The sequence below is a fragment of the Eptesicus fuscus genome, chromosome 9 (genome assembly GCF_027574615.1).
Source record: "Eptesicus fuscus isolate TK198812 chromosome 9, DD_ASM_mEF_20220401, whole genome shotgun sequence".
NCBI classification, from domain to species: domain Eukaryota; kingdom Metazoa; phylum Chordata; class Mammalia; order Chiroptera; family Vespertilionidae; genus Eptesicus; species Eptesicus fuscus.
In genome coordinates, this window is record NC_072481.1 from 71,306,496 (window position 1) to 71,324,911 (window position 18,416).

The 18,416-nt window shown below is 37.9% G+C and overlaps 1 protein-coding gene across 2 annotated transcripts; it reads right to left on the minus strand.

Moving 5' to 3' along the window:
• Positions 1 to 770: 770 nt before the first annotated feature.
• Positions 771 to 18,376, minus strand: DNTTIP2 (deoxynucleotidyltransferase terminal interacting protein 2). Of its 2 annotated transcripts, none has more exons than XM_008154740.3 (7): positions 18,272 to 18,376; positions 15,643 to 17,225; positions 13,855 to 13,993; positions 10,001 to 10,096; positions 8,251 to 8,415; positions 6,321 to 6,430; positions 771 to 3,171 (listed from the first exon to the last, which is right to left on the minus strand). In XM_008154740.3, the coding sequence occupies exons 1-7, from the start codon at positions 18,341 to 18,343 to the stop codon at positions 3,078 to 3,080; spliced, it is 2,259 nt and encodes a 752-aa protein (XP_008152962.2). In that variant the 5' UTR covers positions 18,344 to 18,376; the 3' UTR covers positions 771 to 3,077. The 2 variants fall into 2 exon arrangements, with proteins under 2 accessions (XP_008152962.2, XP_054577366.1); XM_054721391.1 differs by having other exon boundaries at positions 15,643 to 17,246.
• Positions 18,377 to 18,416: the final 40 nt, after the last annotated feature.

An 18,416-nucleotide genomic window follows, 5' to 3' on the forward strand; every position in this document is an offset into this window, starting at 1 on the left:
ACCCATTTTATTTTCATATATGGTCTAAGAAGATGGTCCAATTTCTCTTTTACATTTATCTGTCCAGTTTTTTTCCAGCACACTATTGAAGACTGTAGTGAAAGTTGTGATAAAGCTTCACATTTCAGAGGTAAGCTATGACTTCTTCTTCTTCTACTAACTCATTTTCTCTTTCCTTAATGAACAAGACGTCAACATTTCAGAATGTTGCATGGGGTTTGAGGTCAGAAATTTGGTGCTTGACCACTATGTTCATAGCAGCACAATTTACAATAGCTAAGATTTGGAAACAGCCTAGGTGCCCATCAGCGGATGACTGGATCGGAAAACTGTGGTACATCTACACAATGGAATACTATGCTGCCATAAAAAAGAAGGAACTCTCATCATTTGCAGCAACCTGGATGGAATTGGAGAACATTATGCTAAGTGAAATAAGCCAGTCAATGAAAGAAAAATACCACATGATCTCACTCATTTAGGGATAGTAAAGAACATTATAAAGTGGTGAACAAAAAGATAGATACAGAGACAGTAAAGCATCAAACAGACTTTCAAAGTACAGGGGGAAAGTTTGGGAAAGGTGGGGGAGTTATGAAATCAAACGAAGGACTTGTATGCATGCATATAAGCATAAACAATGGACGCAAAACTCTGGGGGGGGGAGGGCATGTGTGGGTGTGGGGTGGGGGGGGGTAATAGTAAGATATGTACACATATAATACCTCAATAAAAATATTTAAAAAAAAAAAAAAAAAAAAAAAAGAAATTTGGTGCCTGAGTCCTACCAGTCCCTGCTTTGCAAATCTTCTAAGTAGGTTGTAACCATAAGGAAGAACTGCCAAAGTGGAAGTACCACTCGGTGCTAGAAGAGCACCCTGACTGCAGGACTTCTCAGGTAAGCCTTAAGAATAACCCATCATCCCTTACCTTTAATAGAAAAAGTCTGGCTCAGGAATGCCCCAAGTTCAATTTCCGCTTGTTTGGAAGAGGATGACAGGCTTCTCCCTAATAGGGCAAGGGTGACTACACATGGTGACCTCTTAATATAGCAACCTTATTCACTTCAATCTGGTAACTTTCCTTACCTTAGAGAGCGACTATGAAGGAGGTACATGGGAAGTAGAACGTCCTAAATACTACATGCTGAGGCCATTTAACCATGCTAGAACCTTCAGTGCCACACAAAATTTGTGGGTTTTGTTTTGTTTTTATAGCAATTTTTATGTTATACTGTTTAAACTAAGAAAAATTTTAATTATCATCCTACTTTTAAGAGAACATTACAAGGTGCCAGACATGTTGGGGAAGCGTTTCAAACCTTCCAGATTTGCTTAGCTGTCAGCTAAATACTACTAATTCAATAGCATGTAAAAGCACCATGCCGTGCCCCATCAAATCATGAGATACAATGAAAACAATGGTTATTCTGAGTCACTGATTTTTGGGGTAATTTGTAATGCAGGGACAACTGGAACGAACATGCACTATGAACCACCTGTCACCTGAGGCTAAAACAGTTTTTGTCTTACAGTTGGTGTTTAGTGAGTATTTATTAATAACCTTTTCCATTTCAGAAACTCCCCATACCTAATTTCACATTTCATTTTGAGATATTTTCTTTGATAAAACACTGATCTGCTATGACATTTAATTACAGGTCATGCTGTTGACCCTGCTTCATGGAAACTATTAGTAAGTGGAAGCATTCCTTCTTTACTTTTAAAACAGGAAACATTACTTTTAAATTGTGTAACAATGAGATGAATTTTACCCTTTAATTAGATGCTTAAGGAATTGATTACCTAGAAAGTCTTTTTTGTTTTAACACTAACTGAAAATATTATAGGTAGTTATTCTGAATAGTTGCCATTGCTTGAGACTGAATTGCAATAGTATTAAAATTTTTTTTTCATATGAGCATGTTTTCTTCTAACTTGCTATTTCTAAGAGTAGGATCCCATGAATTTATCCCAAAACTTTACTCAAGGTTCTATTGAACTTTGCTATACAGCCTCCCTGCCCCTTACCCCTTTTCATTTTCTTAAAAAACTCTGCCATTTATGGTCTCGATAGCCAAGTATTGCCTCTCATCTCACATTCTTGTTATGGGAAGGACCCAAGGACGTTTTCTCAGGTCTTAATAATAGGAATGTTTCTTTAAAGTAGTTGTTTTTATCTTATGGCAGAACACTGACACAGAACTGATTTTTTGTTAGATGTTAGAAAGTTCACAGCCCACCTTTACCATGTGTCACAGAATTGTTTTATTAACTTTCACCCTGGCTTCATCTAATTTATTCCATCCTCAATTTCCTTTCTCTAATTTCTTCACTTAAAAAAATAGCTGTGTTGTATGCATTTTTTAAATAAGCTGTCTTAAAAACATTTTGAAACAAGACAGGCTATTTTAGAAATTGTTCAAGATCTTAAGGTATTTTGGAAGTCCTTCTTTCATCAGCTTTAACCCAATCTTTCTAGGTAGTCTTCATTATTTTTAAGTCCTTTTGTATCATTCCTTTAGTTTCAACTATGACTTTTATACTGGCCACAAGTAGATCTGTGCATCTCAGTCCAGATCTCTGTATTTTTTGGACCTAAATTTACAGCTAACAAAAGAGCATTTCCTGTCTACTCTCTTTCCCTTACACACACCCCACCCCCTACATCTTTAATTAAAATACTGTTAATTACAATTTGGTTACATATATCTTTGATCATATTCAAGTTTTTTGAATGTTAACAAACGTTATACTTTCTAAATCTTTTAATTCAATTTTCTTTAATAACCAAGCATTGAAAACTTTACAAAATGTCCATTAAGTTTGTTAACGTTCTCTTCCTTTTCCCCCCTCTATGGGTCTAAGCATGGGTGGGATTTTTGTAGACACATCTACTTTTACTCCAAGGGGCACATGATCGAATCTCACTCAAATCAACTTTTCCAAACAGAAAAATCCCTATAAATAAATAGGGCCAGTCTATGTTAATTTTTTGTGATGGTGCTGGTTTCGAAAGACATCTTTGGTAAATAAATAAAGGGGAGAGGTAAAATATTGTGGTCTGCTTGGCGAATCTTAATTGCGAAATTTCTTCTTCTTTCGGAACTTCTTTCCTGCTGCATTTGCTGTTTTTTCAGCCATGATCTCTGAGTACTTCCTCCGGTTGTATCTAAAAATAAAAACCAAACTTTTAAGTTCTAAAGTATGACAAATCAGACTTTAGAAGTTAATGTAACATTTTGGGGAGGTGGAGCCCGCTTTTAAATCTCAAATTTTTATATGTGCATTTTTACCATCTATTCATCACATTTGTACTAAGTTCCTGTGTGTGCATTTTTACCATCTATTCATTATATTTATACTAAGTTCCACCATGTGTAAGGAGCCATACTAGGAGTTGGGGACAGAGGAGTGAACCAGACAAACTCCCTGCCCTCATGGAGCTTATGGTCTAGTGAGAAAAAATGACAACTATAGAGGGAAGCTTTTGAAAACTTTCAGTCACTAGAAACTCATGCACTACATCCAGCTAATATCAAATGCTTTAAATACTTTTGTGGGATAAAAATGTAAATAAAGGACTAAGTAAAACAAAAAGTTGCACTTACCTGTAAACACACAACATACTTCTTAGAACCTTAAGAAATATACCAAAGACCAATGGTTTTCAAAATATGGTCTGGGAATGAGACCCTTCCAGGAGTCCATGAAGTAAACACTATTTTACAAGGATACTAAGACATTGTTGCCTACCGCATGAGTGTACAGGGAGGTTTTCCTGAGGCTAGAGACACAATGTGTTGTATCCCAACAGACTGACATAGAAGCAGATATGAGGCTCCAACTGTCTTTAAGCCAGACATTAAAGAGATTTAAATTTAATTATTTTTGTTTTGTTCATGAAAATATGTTAGTGTGTAATGGGTTTATTACTTTAAAATGAATTGATAAATATTCTTAAAGTTTCTAAATTCTAATTTCCATTATAGTGAATATTGATAAATGGAATCCACAGAACACAAGTTCTCTGGGTCTTCAATAATTCGTCAGAGTGTAAAGGCATCCTCAGACCAGAGAATTGCTACTATAGACTATATTTCCCCATTGGGCTTTGGAAACACAGAAGCACAATTTACTGCAGAAAAATAATGCTGTGGTAGCTAGAAGCTGTCAGTCCAGTTAATTACGAAGTTAAAAAATTCTCTAAACATACAAAATTCCTTTGTTCTAAAGCACATTCACTGTGTTAAGTAAATGTTATCACATTACTAAAGCCGAGGATTAGCTAAAATTCTCTCTAAAACAGAAGCTATTTAAGCCTTTACAACTTTACAGCCCATTCAATGCCCAAAACACAACTTACACAGACTTTCTAACAAATCTAAGGTTAGATTAAAAATAAAACAAAGCCAGCCCTGACCAGGTAGCTCAGTTGGTTAAAGCATCATTACAACAGGCCAAGGTTTTGGGTTTGATCCCTGGTCAGGGCACATATAGGAATCAACCAATGAATGAATAGATAAGTGGAACAATAAACTGATGTTTCACTCTTTCTCTCTCTCTCTCCCCCTCTCTCTATCTCTAAAAATCAATAACAATAATTTGAAAAAAATGAAACAAAACCAAAAACTACCTAACAAAGAAAAGCACATTTTCCATACCCACAATCTGTATTATTTTTAGAACCCTTGATAAATATTTTCACTTTTGCTATTAAACCAATCTGGGATTTTAGCAGAGGTATGCTTTTAAATCTCCTATAATATAATAGAGGCCCGGTGCACGAAATTCATGCATGGAGGAGGGGGTGGCCCCTCAGCCCAGACTGCACCTTCTCCAATTCGGGACCCCTCGGGGGATGGCGGTTGGACATCCCTCTCGCAATCCGGGACCACTGGCTCCTACCCGCTCATCTGCCTGATCACCCCTAACCCCTCTGCCTGCCGGCCTGATCGCTCATAATTGCTCCTCTGCAGGTCTGATCGCCCCTAATTGCCTCTACCTCGGCCCCCGCCACCATGGCTTTGTCTGGAAGGAGGACCAGACGACTGGAAGATGTCCCGGTCAACCCCGTTTAATTAGCATATTACCCTTTTTATTAGTATAGATAAGTAGCTGCTTCAAGGAGCTTTAAACATATTCAAATTGTTCCCATCTTTAAAAATCCTAAGTCCACATCTACTAGCCCTGCCTCTCTCTTCCTCTTCACAACAGAACTTCAGAGAGGTATGTCCATTTCTTCATTTTCTTTTTTTAAATTGCTGAGACTTCTTAAATGTCTTTTTTATTTTAAAAAATATATATTTTTCTATTTATTTCACAGAGAAAGGGTGAGGGAGAGAGAGATAGAAACATCAATGATGAGAGAGAATCACTGATTGGCTGCCTCCTGCACGCCACTTACTGGGGATCGAGCCTAAAACCCGGGCATGTGCCCTGACCCGAAATCGAACAGTGACCTCCTGTTTGACACTCAACCATTAAGCCACAACAGCCATGCCATTTCTTCATTTTCAACTCACTCTACAGTTGTTTTCTTCCCCATCACTTCCCTAAAGCCCCTGCCAAAGTTACTGTAACTAAATCCAAACGAAGTTTTTTTAGATCTTATCTCTCGGCAGCATTTCTGTTAATCACTCCCTCTGGCTTATACCTGCTTAAAACATTCTCTTTCCTTGACTTCTATGTCATTGTGTCCTCCTGGTTTTCTTAATATCCCCTTGGCTATTCTTTCCTAGTCTTCTTTGCAGGCTCATTCATCTCTAACCAGTCAAATATTTTCATCTCTCTAAAGCAGTAGTTCTAAACTGGGAATGCTTATGCTCTGCAGGGGCATTTGGAAATGTCTGAAGACATTTTTTATTGTTATGAATGGAGTATTGCTACTGGCATATAGTGGGAAGAGGCCGAGGAGGCTGTTAAACATCCTACAATGCACAAGAAAGTCCCTCCTAATAAAAAATTATCCCATCCAAAATTTAAGTAGTGCTGCTGTTGAGAAAGCATGATAAAATAAAAGCATTCAAAAATATCTGAAATTTTTTGCTAAGTGGATAGAGCATCGGCCTACGGACTGAAGGGTCCAGGTTCGATTCTGGTCAGGGGCATGTACCTTGGTTGCAGACACATCCCCAGTAGGGGGTGTGCAGGAGGCAGCTGATCGATGTTTCTAACTATCTATCCCTCTCCCTTCCTCTCTGTAAAAAATCAATAAAATATATTTTTAAAAAATAAAAATAAAAATATCTGAAATTTTAAGTTTACGCATATTCTAAAGGAAAGCATACATATTATAAAGTGAAACATAAATTCCTTTACCTTCTAAACTCAGAATCGGCCAGCAGTTCTTCCACAATAGTTTTCTTCCTTTGCTTCTTGGGAATTCGTGAATGGTAGAAGTCAGCTGGATTGTCAACAATGGTGCCAATCTATGAGCAATTGATAAAATAAGTCATATGACACCTGAATGCAATGTTGCTTTCCTATTTCAGAGTAGCTCTTACAAAGTGTATTTATAGAAGTGAAAAACATAAGCATACATTACACCAACATTAAAGTTAATTTTTGCCATTTTTAAGAGCAAAAATAAATCACCTATTCAATCTGCATTAGGTCCTAATGACATTTCTTCATTAGTTTATAATAAACCCAAAATTCCTTATATAATTTAGTGCTAGACAGTAAATTCTTGATGAACAGTGTAATTAGAGGAAAAAAGTGGGACAGATAATATAAACTCTTGTTTTAACTTCCCAATTTAATGAAATCGACACATAAATTCTACTTCACCCCTATTTCATCTCCTAGATCAGTGGTCGGCAAACTCATTAGTCAACAGAGCCAAATATCAACAGTACAACGATTGAAATTTCTTTTTTTTTTTTTTGCAATGAAAACCTCTTTTTATTAAGGTATTATATGTGTACATATCTTACCATTGCCATGAAATTTCTTTTGAGAGCCAAATTTTTTAAACTTAAACTTCTTCTAACGCCACTTCTTCAAAATAGACTCGCCCACGCTATGGTATTTTGTGGAAGAGCCACACTCAAGGGGTCAAAGAGCCGCATGTGGCTCTCGAGCTGCAGTTTGCCGACCACTGTCCTAGATTATTATAAATGCTGCCAGCTTAGAACCTTCTTATTGACCATTCTTCATTAGTTCATAGATTCAAACAAGTAAATTTTACCGAGTGTCTGCTATGTGCCAGGCACTGTCCTGGTTTAGGGAAGCAAAGATAAAGATCTTATGGTCCCTGGCAGTGAGTAGCTCAGTCTTAGAAGGAAGGTCCACAGATAGGTAACTACAAACTTAAAGCATAACACTGTATTATGCTGAACAAAAGATTACAATGCTCTAGAAACTGAGTGACCAATTGTGTCTGAGAGAGAGAAAGGTTTCACAAAGGATGACATTTTAGCTTGGATTTATATGGGTAAAATTTCACCAGCAAACATGGCAGAGCCAAGCACACGCAAAGTCAAATGCCAACAACAGTCTGTGCATGTTCCGAGAAGACTGAATAGTTGAGTGTGTTCACGCATAAGAGGGCTATGTGACAAAGTGAGGGCTGGTGAACTGGTTTGGGTGCAGATTGTGAAAGGCCCTATCAAGGTCACAAAGAATCACTGAAGGTTATCATTAAGTGATATTTGTGCTATCACTGAACAGATTGCCCCTTTTTAAGAATAACTGGCTGCAATATGGAGGATATACTAGAAGGGAGGGCAGACTATTCTAATTAATAATCCAGATGAATGACATGAAAGGTAGTCAAGAACAAAATGAACTTGAGAGCTCCAAAGGATGACTCCATGACTCCATTGGACTTTCATCTGAAAATACTTTGAAAACCAATTTTTAACTTATTTTCTAGTTGCCTGGGGATATCCCTCTACCCTGAAAAGAAGAGTTGGTACAAATGATTCCCTCCTTCCCCCTCCATTCTGTAAGAATTCTTGCTCATAAGAAGCTATTAGGATTCATAGATGGAACACCCACCTTATAGGTTCCTTAACTTTTAGAGAGCTGACCTAGGAACCTAGTTACCATCTGTAACATTGTCTCTCTCTATGGAAAGCCATTACAAGCTGGTGGCTGTATGAATTAGGTTCTGACCATTATATGGCTTGAGCAGATGTGCACTGCAAATATTCATCTATCTTAAGAGTAAACAGAAATAACACTATAATGCTTTCCAAGCTAAAATCCACAGAATGTCACCACCACTATTCTGTTTGCTTCATACCTGGAAGTACTTAGGGAAGCCATCCCTGTCGTTTTTCTTATAAAACCTTTTTGGGTCCATGCCAGCTCTCATCTTCAGTGCTTTGAGATCATTTTTTAGTTCATCTGTTAATTCTGGAGCTTTCATACCAAACCAGCCATCACCTGCTGTTTTTTGTCGTTCTTTCTGAAATTCAGATTTCAAAAATAAACATTCTAACTTTAATAAAGTGTATAAACTATACCTTATTTCCCCCAAAATTGTACACACAGAATATTTCATTAATTAAAACAAATAAGGTGTTACTTTACAGAATGTATTAGTCTCCAGATTTATTTTGTATAAAAGGAATGAAACCACAAAAAGTGATCTCTCTGGTAAATTAGGTAAAGCATTACCAATTTCATACATGAGGGCTCCTTTAAATTTAATTTTGTATTTTAGTAAGAATTGCTGACTTACTGGGAGAATAACCCACAGCTTTAATTTCTATTGTCTAAAATAGCCTACACAAGAGATAATGTATAAAAACATTTTTGCTTCTGAAGCTTATATGTAAACATTAACACTTTCCTTTAGCCACTCAGGTATCTCAAAGTTACTCACTCCAACAGTCCAAAAATTTGTATTACTTCTTAAAAAATAAAAATAACCTGGCCAGTGTGGCTCAGTGGTTGAGAGTCGAACTATGAACCAGGAGGTCACAGTTCCAACTCCCGGTCAGGACACATGCCAGGGTTTCGAGCTTGATCCCCAGTGGGGGATGTGCAGGAGGCAGTCGATCAATGATTCTCTCTCATCATTGATGTTTCTATGTCTCTCTCCCTCTTCCTTCCTCTCTGAAAGAAATAAAAATATATTTAAAAATAAATAAATAAATAAAAATAAATTAGCCCTGGCCAGTGTGGCTGAGTTGGTTAAGCATCTCATCCCATGCACCGAAAGGTTGCCAATTCAATTCCTGGTCAGGGCACATACCCAGGTTTTAGGTTTAGTCCCCGTCAGGGTGCATATGGGAGGCAACTGATTGATATATATCTCTCTGTAAAATCAATTAAAAAAACATATTAAAAAAATTATTCTTTTAAAAACTCCTAGCAAGTGATTTGCTTAATTTTTTGTTGCATTCATACAACCAATATTATCAAGTATCCACCATGTGCATAGGTCTATCATATTAGTGACATTATTGGAGCACCTTCCTTAAATTTCCTCCAAACTCTCTTGATAACTTCTTTATGCTTATCAGTTGAAATGTCAGATGGAAGCAAACCCTCCCACCCCCCCATATTCTGTTTGCTTCATACCTGGAAGTACTTAGGGAAGCCATCCCTGTCGTTTTTCTTATAAAACCAGTTCATTTGGTAGATTAAATAGACCAGATTTTTAGCTGGCTACATACATTAAATTCCCTTCAACAGACTGCAACAGACAAACAGTTCTTGGCCTTTAATGAATGGTACCCATAAGCCTAGAGGAACAGACAAACAGTTCTTGGCCTTTAATGAATGGTACCCATAAGCCTAGACAGTGATCTTACATGGTAATTGTCATTGTTTTTAAGGAAAAAAGTTATATCTATGTGCACCATTCAGTGCACTTTCACTTTGTGAAAATCCATATAAAACATGTTTATGGAACCACATTTTATAAGCCTTTAGGTATCCGTAACAATTTTCTTCAAAAAAAAAAAAAAATTTTAGTTATATAACCATGTCATATATGAGCTGAACATATCTGAACATTCTAAATAATGAGTCACTGTACTTACTCTACGTTGTTTTTGAAGCTGATGTTTTGATTCACGATATGGTGGGACACAGTAGTTTTTTTCAAAATCAGGAGTAATGATGGCTTTCTGCATAATCTGTGAAAATATTAAATTTGTTCTAAAATTACAAAATGTCATATAACTTTTTCATCATTTTTTGCCTTATTATGGAAACATCTCTCAGACTGAAGACTACTCCAAATATATTCACCTTTTTAAAAAAATGTTATTGATTTTGGAGAGAGGGAGATACAAACATCGGAGAGAAACATCAACATCGATCAGCTGCCTCCTACACGCCCCCCATTGGGGATAGAGCGTGTAACATAAGCATATGACTTGCCCAGGAAATTGAACTGGTGACCTCGTGGTGCACAGGTCAACGCTCAACCACTGGACCACACTGGCCAGGCTATATTAACCTTCTTTATGCAAAGTTGTACCTGTCTTTAAATTTGTATATTATATTACAACTAGAGGCCCGATGCACAAAATTCATGCAAGAGTAGGCCTTCCTTCCCCCGGCTGCCAGCAATGGCTTCCCTCTGGCACCGGGGAACCCAGGCTTCCCTTGCAGCCCCAGCTTCGTCCGGAAGGTCATCCAGAAGGACATCCATTTAATTAGCATATTATGCTTTTATTGTTATAGATAAAAATGTTTTAGAAAGCAAACTGAAGGATTATTTTAGGAAATTTATGAAATTGATCAGTTCAACTTTCTTTTACTAATCTGAATTTGAACACATTGGATTTACATTGTGTCCACTTGTATTTATTGGTGTGCAACCAGCCACCTGCACCCAACAACTGGATAATGGGAACAATACCACAATGGCTCTTGAAATCCCTGAAGAAAACCTGACTGGTTTTTAGTAAGTTCTTTTGAAGTTGGTAAACAGCTTGTAATCTGAGGAGACAGGCTAGACCAGTGGTCGGCAAACTCATTCGTCAACAGAGCCAAATATCAACAGTACAACGATTGAAATTTCTTTTGAGAGCCAAATTTTTTAAACTTATACTTCTTCTAACGCCACTTCTTCAAAATAGACTCGCCCAGGCCGTGGTATTTTATGGAAGAGCCACACTCAAGGGGCCAAAGAGCCGCGTCTGGCTCGAGAGCCGCAGTTTGCTGACCATGGGGCTAGACTATTAAGTACATGATACAGATTTTGATTCAACAACATATACTTTTTATGTTATACTAATGAGATCATCCTATCTAGACAAATCTGCTTTTTGCAACTCAGTGTATCTCAGATTATCTTTCAATGTCAATAAATACACAGGTCAACAATTTTCTTAATAGCTGTTATACAACACAGGTTTCCTTCTGACATTTAGTTTTAACAGTTTCTATTAAACATTTTTCCATTAATCATTATAAACACCACCTCTGCACACTTGTGATTATTTCTGTAAAACAAATTCCAAAATGTGTTATTTAAAAATTGTACAGGTAATGCTAAATTGCCTTGCATTCAAATAGTATAAACTCCTACCAACAGTTAATCAGGGCCCTTATCTTTATATTGCCACCAACACTGGGTATTATCTTCTTGTATGTTGTCAGTGGTGTCTCTTGGCTATTTTCATTTGCTGTTGATCATCTTTACACATCAAGTCCTCATCTGTGGGAATGCCTGTAGTTTTTTGTTTTTGTTTTGCTTTTTTTTTTTCATTTTAAATTAGGGTTGTGTTCTAATTTATAGAAATGTATTTTGTATCTTAGTGATATGAATGTGGTCCTTTACTTGTCTTTAAGGTGTTTTTAATTGCTTAACTTGTTAAGCGCCAAGCCTGTTTTGTCTTCCTTTCCCTTTAGCCCACGATATCTGATTTCACCAATATGCTGGCTGCACCAGTGACTGAGGAGGTCTGGATGAAAAGTACAGTGTCAGTCACCGGTGACTGACATGGCGCTTAACATGTTAAGTTTTAAAAAATTTTGTGTAGTCAGTCAAATCTGTTAATCTTTCCTAAATTACTTCTGCATTTTTTGTCTTTTTGCCTAGGATGATTAAATATTATAATAAATACCATTTATATGACTAAAAGAAGCCTTAGCGTAATTAGTAATTTCTCCCAGTGCAAGAACTAAAAAAGACTATTCCTTTGTCTTCAAATTAGTTCATAGGAATACTGCATATATTAATTTGGTCAATAACATTTGACATTATCAATTATTAATCCAGACATCCCCAATTCAGGTTTAGGCTTAGAAGTTTCTGGGTAGTACAGTAGCAGTCTAGACTTTCCTATCACTCAGAAAAGAGAGCAAGCCGTTTAACACATTATTAAGAACTTGTTGTGTGTCAAGTATCATACTAGAGTTTAAGATAGTGGTTCTCCATTGGGAGCAATTGACAATATCTGAAGACATTTTGGGTGTTTGTGAATGTGTGAGTACACGGTGTGAGGTGTGGGTGCTATCTAGTGGGTAGAGGCCAAGTCTGCTGCTAAACATCCTATAATGCGCAGACACTCTCCCACAATAAAGAATTATCCAGTCCAAAATGCAAATATTGTGAGGTTGAGAAATCCTGTTTTAGGAATACAAAGATAAAAGACAATAAAATAACAATTATAGCCGAAACCGGTTTGGCTCAGTAGATAGAGCGTCAGCCTGCAGACTCAAAGGTCCCGGGTTCGATTCCGGTCAAGGGCATGTACCTTGGTTGCGGGCACATCCCCAGTAGGGGGTGTGCAAGAGGCAGCTGATCGATGTTTCTCTATCATCGATGTTTCTAACTCTCTATCCCTCTCTCTTCCTCTCTGTAAAAAATCAATAAAATATATTTTTTTAAAAAATAACAATTATATAACGATTAAATTAACAATAAAATAACGATTAATAATGGATTCAATCGATACTGAGTGTTGCAGAAGCACAAAGGAGGTTAGGGGAAGCACTAGGGTCAAAGAATGTTTCTCAAAGACAGTGATCTATCTCTACATTAGCCTGGGAACGACCAAGGGATGTTTAGGTAACTATAGAAGTCTTTGATGACAAGAACGCAGCAAGTGAATAGAGTTGGAGTAATAAAGGCACCTTAAAAGCTCTGAGGAACCACTGAAAGACTGGTTGGTCGGCAAACTTGCTCAGATTTGTTTTTAGGAAATCTAGGAAGAGCATGGAGAATAGCTTGAAGAACAATGAGTAAGAAGGCTACTGCAGTAGTCTAAAGGCCTGCATGAGCCAGTGACACTGCGGTGAAAGGAGGGAACAGAGTAGAAAGTATGTAAGAAGCCTTGTAGCCTAGGTTTTCTGATTGCAAAATAGAAAGATTCTGGCATCATTAACCATGATAGAGAATACAAGAGGAGGAGCTGGTTCAGGCAGGAAATAGAGAAGTAGGGCAATTAGTGAGGTCAAGTGCCTGAGCACATATCAAAGAACAGACAACAGGCACTTAGATTTAAAGTCTTGAAGAAACACCTGAAGAGGCAGCAAGGCTAGAAAATACAAATGTGAAGCTGTGCAAGGGGACAGCTAAAGCTACCCTATGATTTTCTTCTGAAATTAAATGTACAATTTTAAGTCTTTTTCTGGTGAGGAAGGCAGGCACTCACAGCCTTTAGATTCTCATCACAGTCCAGAACAGTTAAAAACTAAAAGTATGGCAAGAAAAGAAAAGAAAAGAAAAGAAAATATAACTCCCCCTGGGATCATAACTGGTGGGTGCAAGAGAGTCATCCTTTGCAGCTAGGACTTCATAAAAAAAGAGTAACGATTGTTCTGGAAAGAAGGAAAAAAGGAGCACAGCAGGCTTGATGTGATTTCACTGTAGGAAAATTGGTCTCTTATCAAGGACTAATCATTTCTACAAGTAATTGGCTGGTTCTATGTAACTGACCTCATTTTTCTTTTTCTCCTTGATCTGTGTTAGGGTTTTCTTGTTTGATTGTAGTTTGTCTGCATTAAAATTTATATACAAACCACCCAATTGCTTGATACTCAGACCAGGGTCTATGCTGCTGCTTGTCAACTTCAGACTGAAAGAGAAACGATCACTTAAAGATCAAGTAATTAAATCAAAATGGAAACAATTGAGACTATTTCAAAATCACTTTTTCCCCTTCTCTCCCTCTTTACTGTCAACGACCAAAACAAATCCTTATCTTTACAATGAAGTTTTGAAAATCTGAACAAATACATAATCTAGTAAAAGACATTAAGAAAAAAATTCTGGGCCCTAACTGGTTTGGCTCAGTGGATAGAGGACTGAAAGGTCCCGGGTTCGATTCCGGTCAAGGGCAGGTACCTTGGTTTCGGGCACATCCCCAGTAGGAGGTGTGCAGGAGGCAGCTGATCGATGTTTCTAACTATCTATCCTTCTCCCTTCCTCTCTGTAAAAAATCAATAAAATATATTTAAAAAAAAAAAAGGAAAAAATTCTGGGATGAATAATGAATTAAACAAAAAAGTTTTTTGGGAGCACATGCAAATTTATTCCCCAGATTTTCTTTAAGAGGATTAAGGCCATATAATATACCAATAGATTTCTTAACAGGATTTTTATAAAGAAAAGAAGATGAGCTGCCACTGGCAATTTGGCTCAACTTCATATGTAGGTAGTGAGTTAATAAATGTACATACTTTCATCTCTAAAACCAATGAGATAATACATGAAGATAGTAACTCTGATAAAAATTAAAAATAAAACCAATGAGAAAGACAGGTTCTTCTACCCTGAATTTCCAAGTTATCCAAACTTAGAATATTCTGGGTAACCAAAGGATTTGGTAGTGCCACTAAACCAAGGAAGTTTTAAACAGATGAGCATCCATATTTCCCACAGGAACTTTTAAAAAAATATGTCTTTCCCCAAACTTAACAAATTACTCTTCTGCTGTTGGCCTGGTGTCCTGCTATATTAATGTAATGAGAATTTCTACTTTATATTACTGAAAAGTCCTTTTTATAAGCAAGTATACTTGGACTTACAGTCACTTTCTTTCCTAATTATTCATATAAACAGAGCAGCTGAAAGTTTTGATAATCAACCTTTACTAGAAAGTGAAATTCTATTGCAGTGTCTTTAAATTCTCAACCCTGAATGTACATTATAATTATACTACTATGGAGGACCATGGCTTTTAAAAAATAAAAATGCCTGAGTCTATCCTCAGACTGATTTCACTAGGCATCCATTAATATGTAATTCCTTATAAGGATGCCTGTATTTTGTGGATACACTGCTACCACGGCCTATACTTGGGAAAAACAAATTTAAAGCAGAGAAAAAGAAACTAAAGAAGTAGCCCTAAACATTAATGCCTTTCAGTAGGTGACAGATGGCTTTTATTAATTTTCAACTTCTGTACAATCAACATATAGTAAAAAACAAATTCTTTTTCTTTCCTTTTATATTGCTATTAACAATCATACAGGAAAATACTAACAAATGATTTTTAATGTATCACAAAAAGAAGCACTTTTAGCTATCATTGTTGGGAAAAATATGATTAACATAGGCATCCAGAGAGATGAAGGAAATTCTGGATAAAAGAGCTCTTCCATATAGAACTCGAGGCAATAATTTTCTCAATTCCCTGGCTTTTTAATATTTTATATTTTTATGGTAAATTAGCCACTTGAAATGTGTATCAAAAACTTATTTTAAAATAAAGGCAAGACTTACAGTTTAGACGTTGTGCCACTTAGTAAGTCATCTTCATCACTAAACTCATCTTCATTTTCATCTTGGTCTGATGGTTCTTCACTTTTTTCATCCTCCTCCTCTTTTTCTTCCTCAATGGCAACCTCACTTGCCTTGTCTTCCGAATCCAAGTAAAAATTTTTATCAGCACTTAATCCAGGAGTTGTGTCAATTACAAACAATGCATTGTCACATAACTTATTTTCTGAGTCTCCATGTAATGAGCCCCTTTGAACACTATTTTCAACAAAACACATAGTGTCCTCTTCATTCTCACTGTTTTCAGACTGCTGGCTTTCATCACTGCTGAGAAGTAATAAAACAGAATCATCCTGAGATGTGTTGAGCTCAGACTTGTACAGTTTGGTATCACACTCAAAATCTACATCTCTTTCTTCATTCATGTCTTCACTGTCAGCTATAATTGTGCACTCTTCTTCACTACCACCGCCATCACTAGATGCTAAGTCACTTCTTTGTATGGTGCTCTTTCTCTCTTCAGTCCATCTGTCTATTTCCACAACTGCAAATGTTTGAGCTAATGATTTCATTATAGCCTCAGAGTTCAGACTTGAGGGCTTTGATGTAGTTTTGTTATTTTGGGGGGTTGAATGCTTTTGAGAAATTAACTGCTGAAGCCCAGCGTCCTGAAGTTCAGGAAAACTCAACTCAGAATTTTTCTCATTAATTTCTTTCCCCTTATCTATCATTCCTTCAGCTTCTTCATCTAAACTCTTACAATTCTGCTTTGTTATTTCTTTGAGAGGTGCAACATTGGCCTGTTTTTCCTTTCTATTAAGACGTTGGCATTTTTGCACTGTTGGTTTTTTTCCTGACTTTCCATGGACGGAATCATTATCAATGTCATTACAGATTTCATTAGAGAAATTTGGCTTATTTATCTGAGAAAGAGATCTTGCTTGTAAACAAGAAGTTTGTCTAGTATCTGAATTCATAGATGTATTTATCATTTGCTTTTCATTTCCTGGTATAATTTTAGTATCTTTCTCCTCTGTTTGTGCCTGTAATTTCCTCTGCATACTCCTTGTTGTTCTAGTCGCAATACCAGAAAACGTCGAAATTTCTGAGCATGATGATTCAGCATCAGAAATAGCTTCTGAATGTAATTCTTGGCTTGGATCTGTTAGGTATTTAGCCTTACTTCTGGTTCTCGTAGAAGGCACAATTCTAGAAATACCTGAAGCATGCGATTCTGCTTCAGAGACTTCTTCTTCAGTCTGAGACTCACTTATTGAAGTTATTTTCAGCCTTTTCCTAACACTGGACACTGGGGTGCATGCAACTAAGATTTGCCTTCTTCTAGTTATTCTTAAAATGGAATTCTGGGGCTCAGACACAGAACAACTTGACTCTGCTTCAGATGTCTCTCCATCAGTAGCTGGTTTGTTCATTTCTGAGAATGAGGCTCTAGTTCTGCTCTTCCTCTTTCCAGATTTAGGGATTGGACTTTGTTTCCTATTGCTCTGTGATTCAGCAGTACTTGAGTCATCAGATGGAGATTCCTTCCTGCCTTTTGGATTCAACTGAATTCTTTCAGCAGAATTCTGTAAGCCAGAGAACGCACACTGTTAATAAGACATGGGCAAGGTGAGTGAGGCACTACCCTCAGGAGAAAATTTTAAGACAGCACTAAAAAAACTAAGTAAACTAGAAGCACTAAAAAAAACCTCCAGTAAACTAGATGAACACAAAACCCAACACCACCATCCATTATTTAAAAAAACTTACATTCTGTATCTGTCCCTGCATTTGCAGGGCCCTGCTTCACTCGCCTCACCCAAGTCCTTGAGTCTGGCTTTAGAGAGCAAAATAATAATAATGATAATAATGATAATAATAATAGAAAATATTTCTACACCTAAAAATGTCAAATATTCTAGGTGGACCTATATTCCGAAACACATGGGGAAGAGGGAATAAGGAGACTATTATCTCTGAGCAAAGATATGTTTAGGAACACACACCAACAGAACTGGTCGCTGCCCTTACCTTTGCATACGTAAGAGAATTAACGTTCGTTTTCCTTCATCACAGAATCAGAGGTAGCAACAACTAGCGTCCCCGAGAGCCACCAGGCGGCATCACTGTAGACCTCCCCACGCCAAAAGGAGGTGCTGTGGGGTCACCGCCAGCCTCCCCATGAGAAAAGGTGCCCTTCACTCCAAACCCGCTAAATTAGCTCACGCTTGGTGGCCAAAATAAACCCTTAGTACGGTGTTAATAGCGAAGTTAAAAGGTCTGAGCTGTTCATCTGCATTGGAGCTGAACTACCCAAAGCAAGTTAACCAACCTCTCGGTTCCACACTAAGGACCGACCGCCTTAAAGACAGCAAAGGAAGTGACGAGCTCAGCGGCGGCCGGTACGCAGCCGCGCGCTGCAGGCTCGTCCAGAAGCTCCAGCTTCAGGGTCGCCGACCGCCGGCCCCCGCCCCCCACCACCATCACCACCCCCCCCCCATCACCACCACCACCACCACCACACACACTGCGCGGGACCCTGGCGCCGCCCGCCGCCCCCGCTCCCTCCCCCTCCCTGGGCGCCACTCTGCGAAGCGGCGAGCAGAAATGAGGGAGCCTCGCTATTTCCTACCTTCTGCCTGGAGCTTTCAGGCGACGTAGCTTGGATGTCGGCCTGCGGCCGCCCCGACCTGGTGATCACCATCTCACCGGCTGGCAGCCACCTGGCCGGTCTCGGTTCCGGAGCCACGGAAGTGCGTCAGAGAAGGGTCTCGCTC

What these genes read in the sequence shown, in the direction of transcription:
- DNTTIP2 (XM_054721391.1), bottom strand. Translation starts at nt 18,343, where the DNA reads ATGGTGATCACCAGGTCGGGGCGGCCGCAGGCCGACATCCAAGCTACG. An exon ending in CTGAAAGCTCCAGGCAGAAG is followed by an intron (nt 17,247 to 18,271) that starts GTAGGAAATAGC and finishes TCTTATTAACAG; the next exon opens with TGTGCGTTCTCTGGCTTACA. An exon ending in GCCGATTCTGAGTTTAGAAG is followed by an intron (nt 3,172 to 6,320) that starts GTAAAGGAATTT and finishes TTTTATTTTTAG; the next exon opens with ATACAACCGGAGGAAGTACT.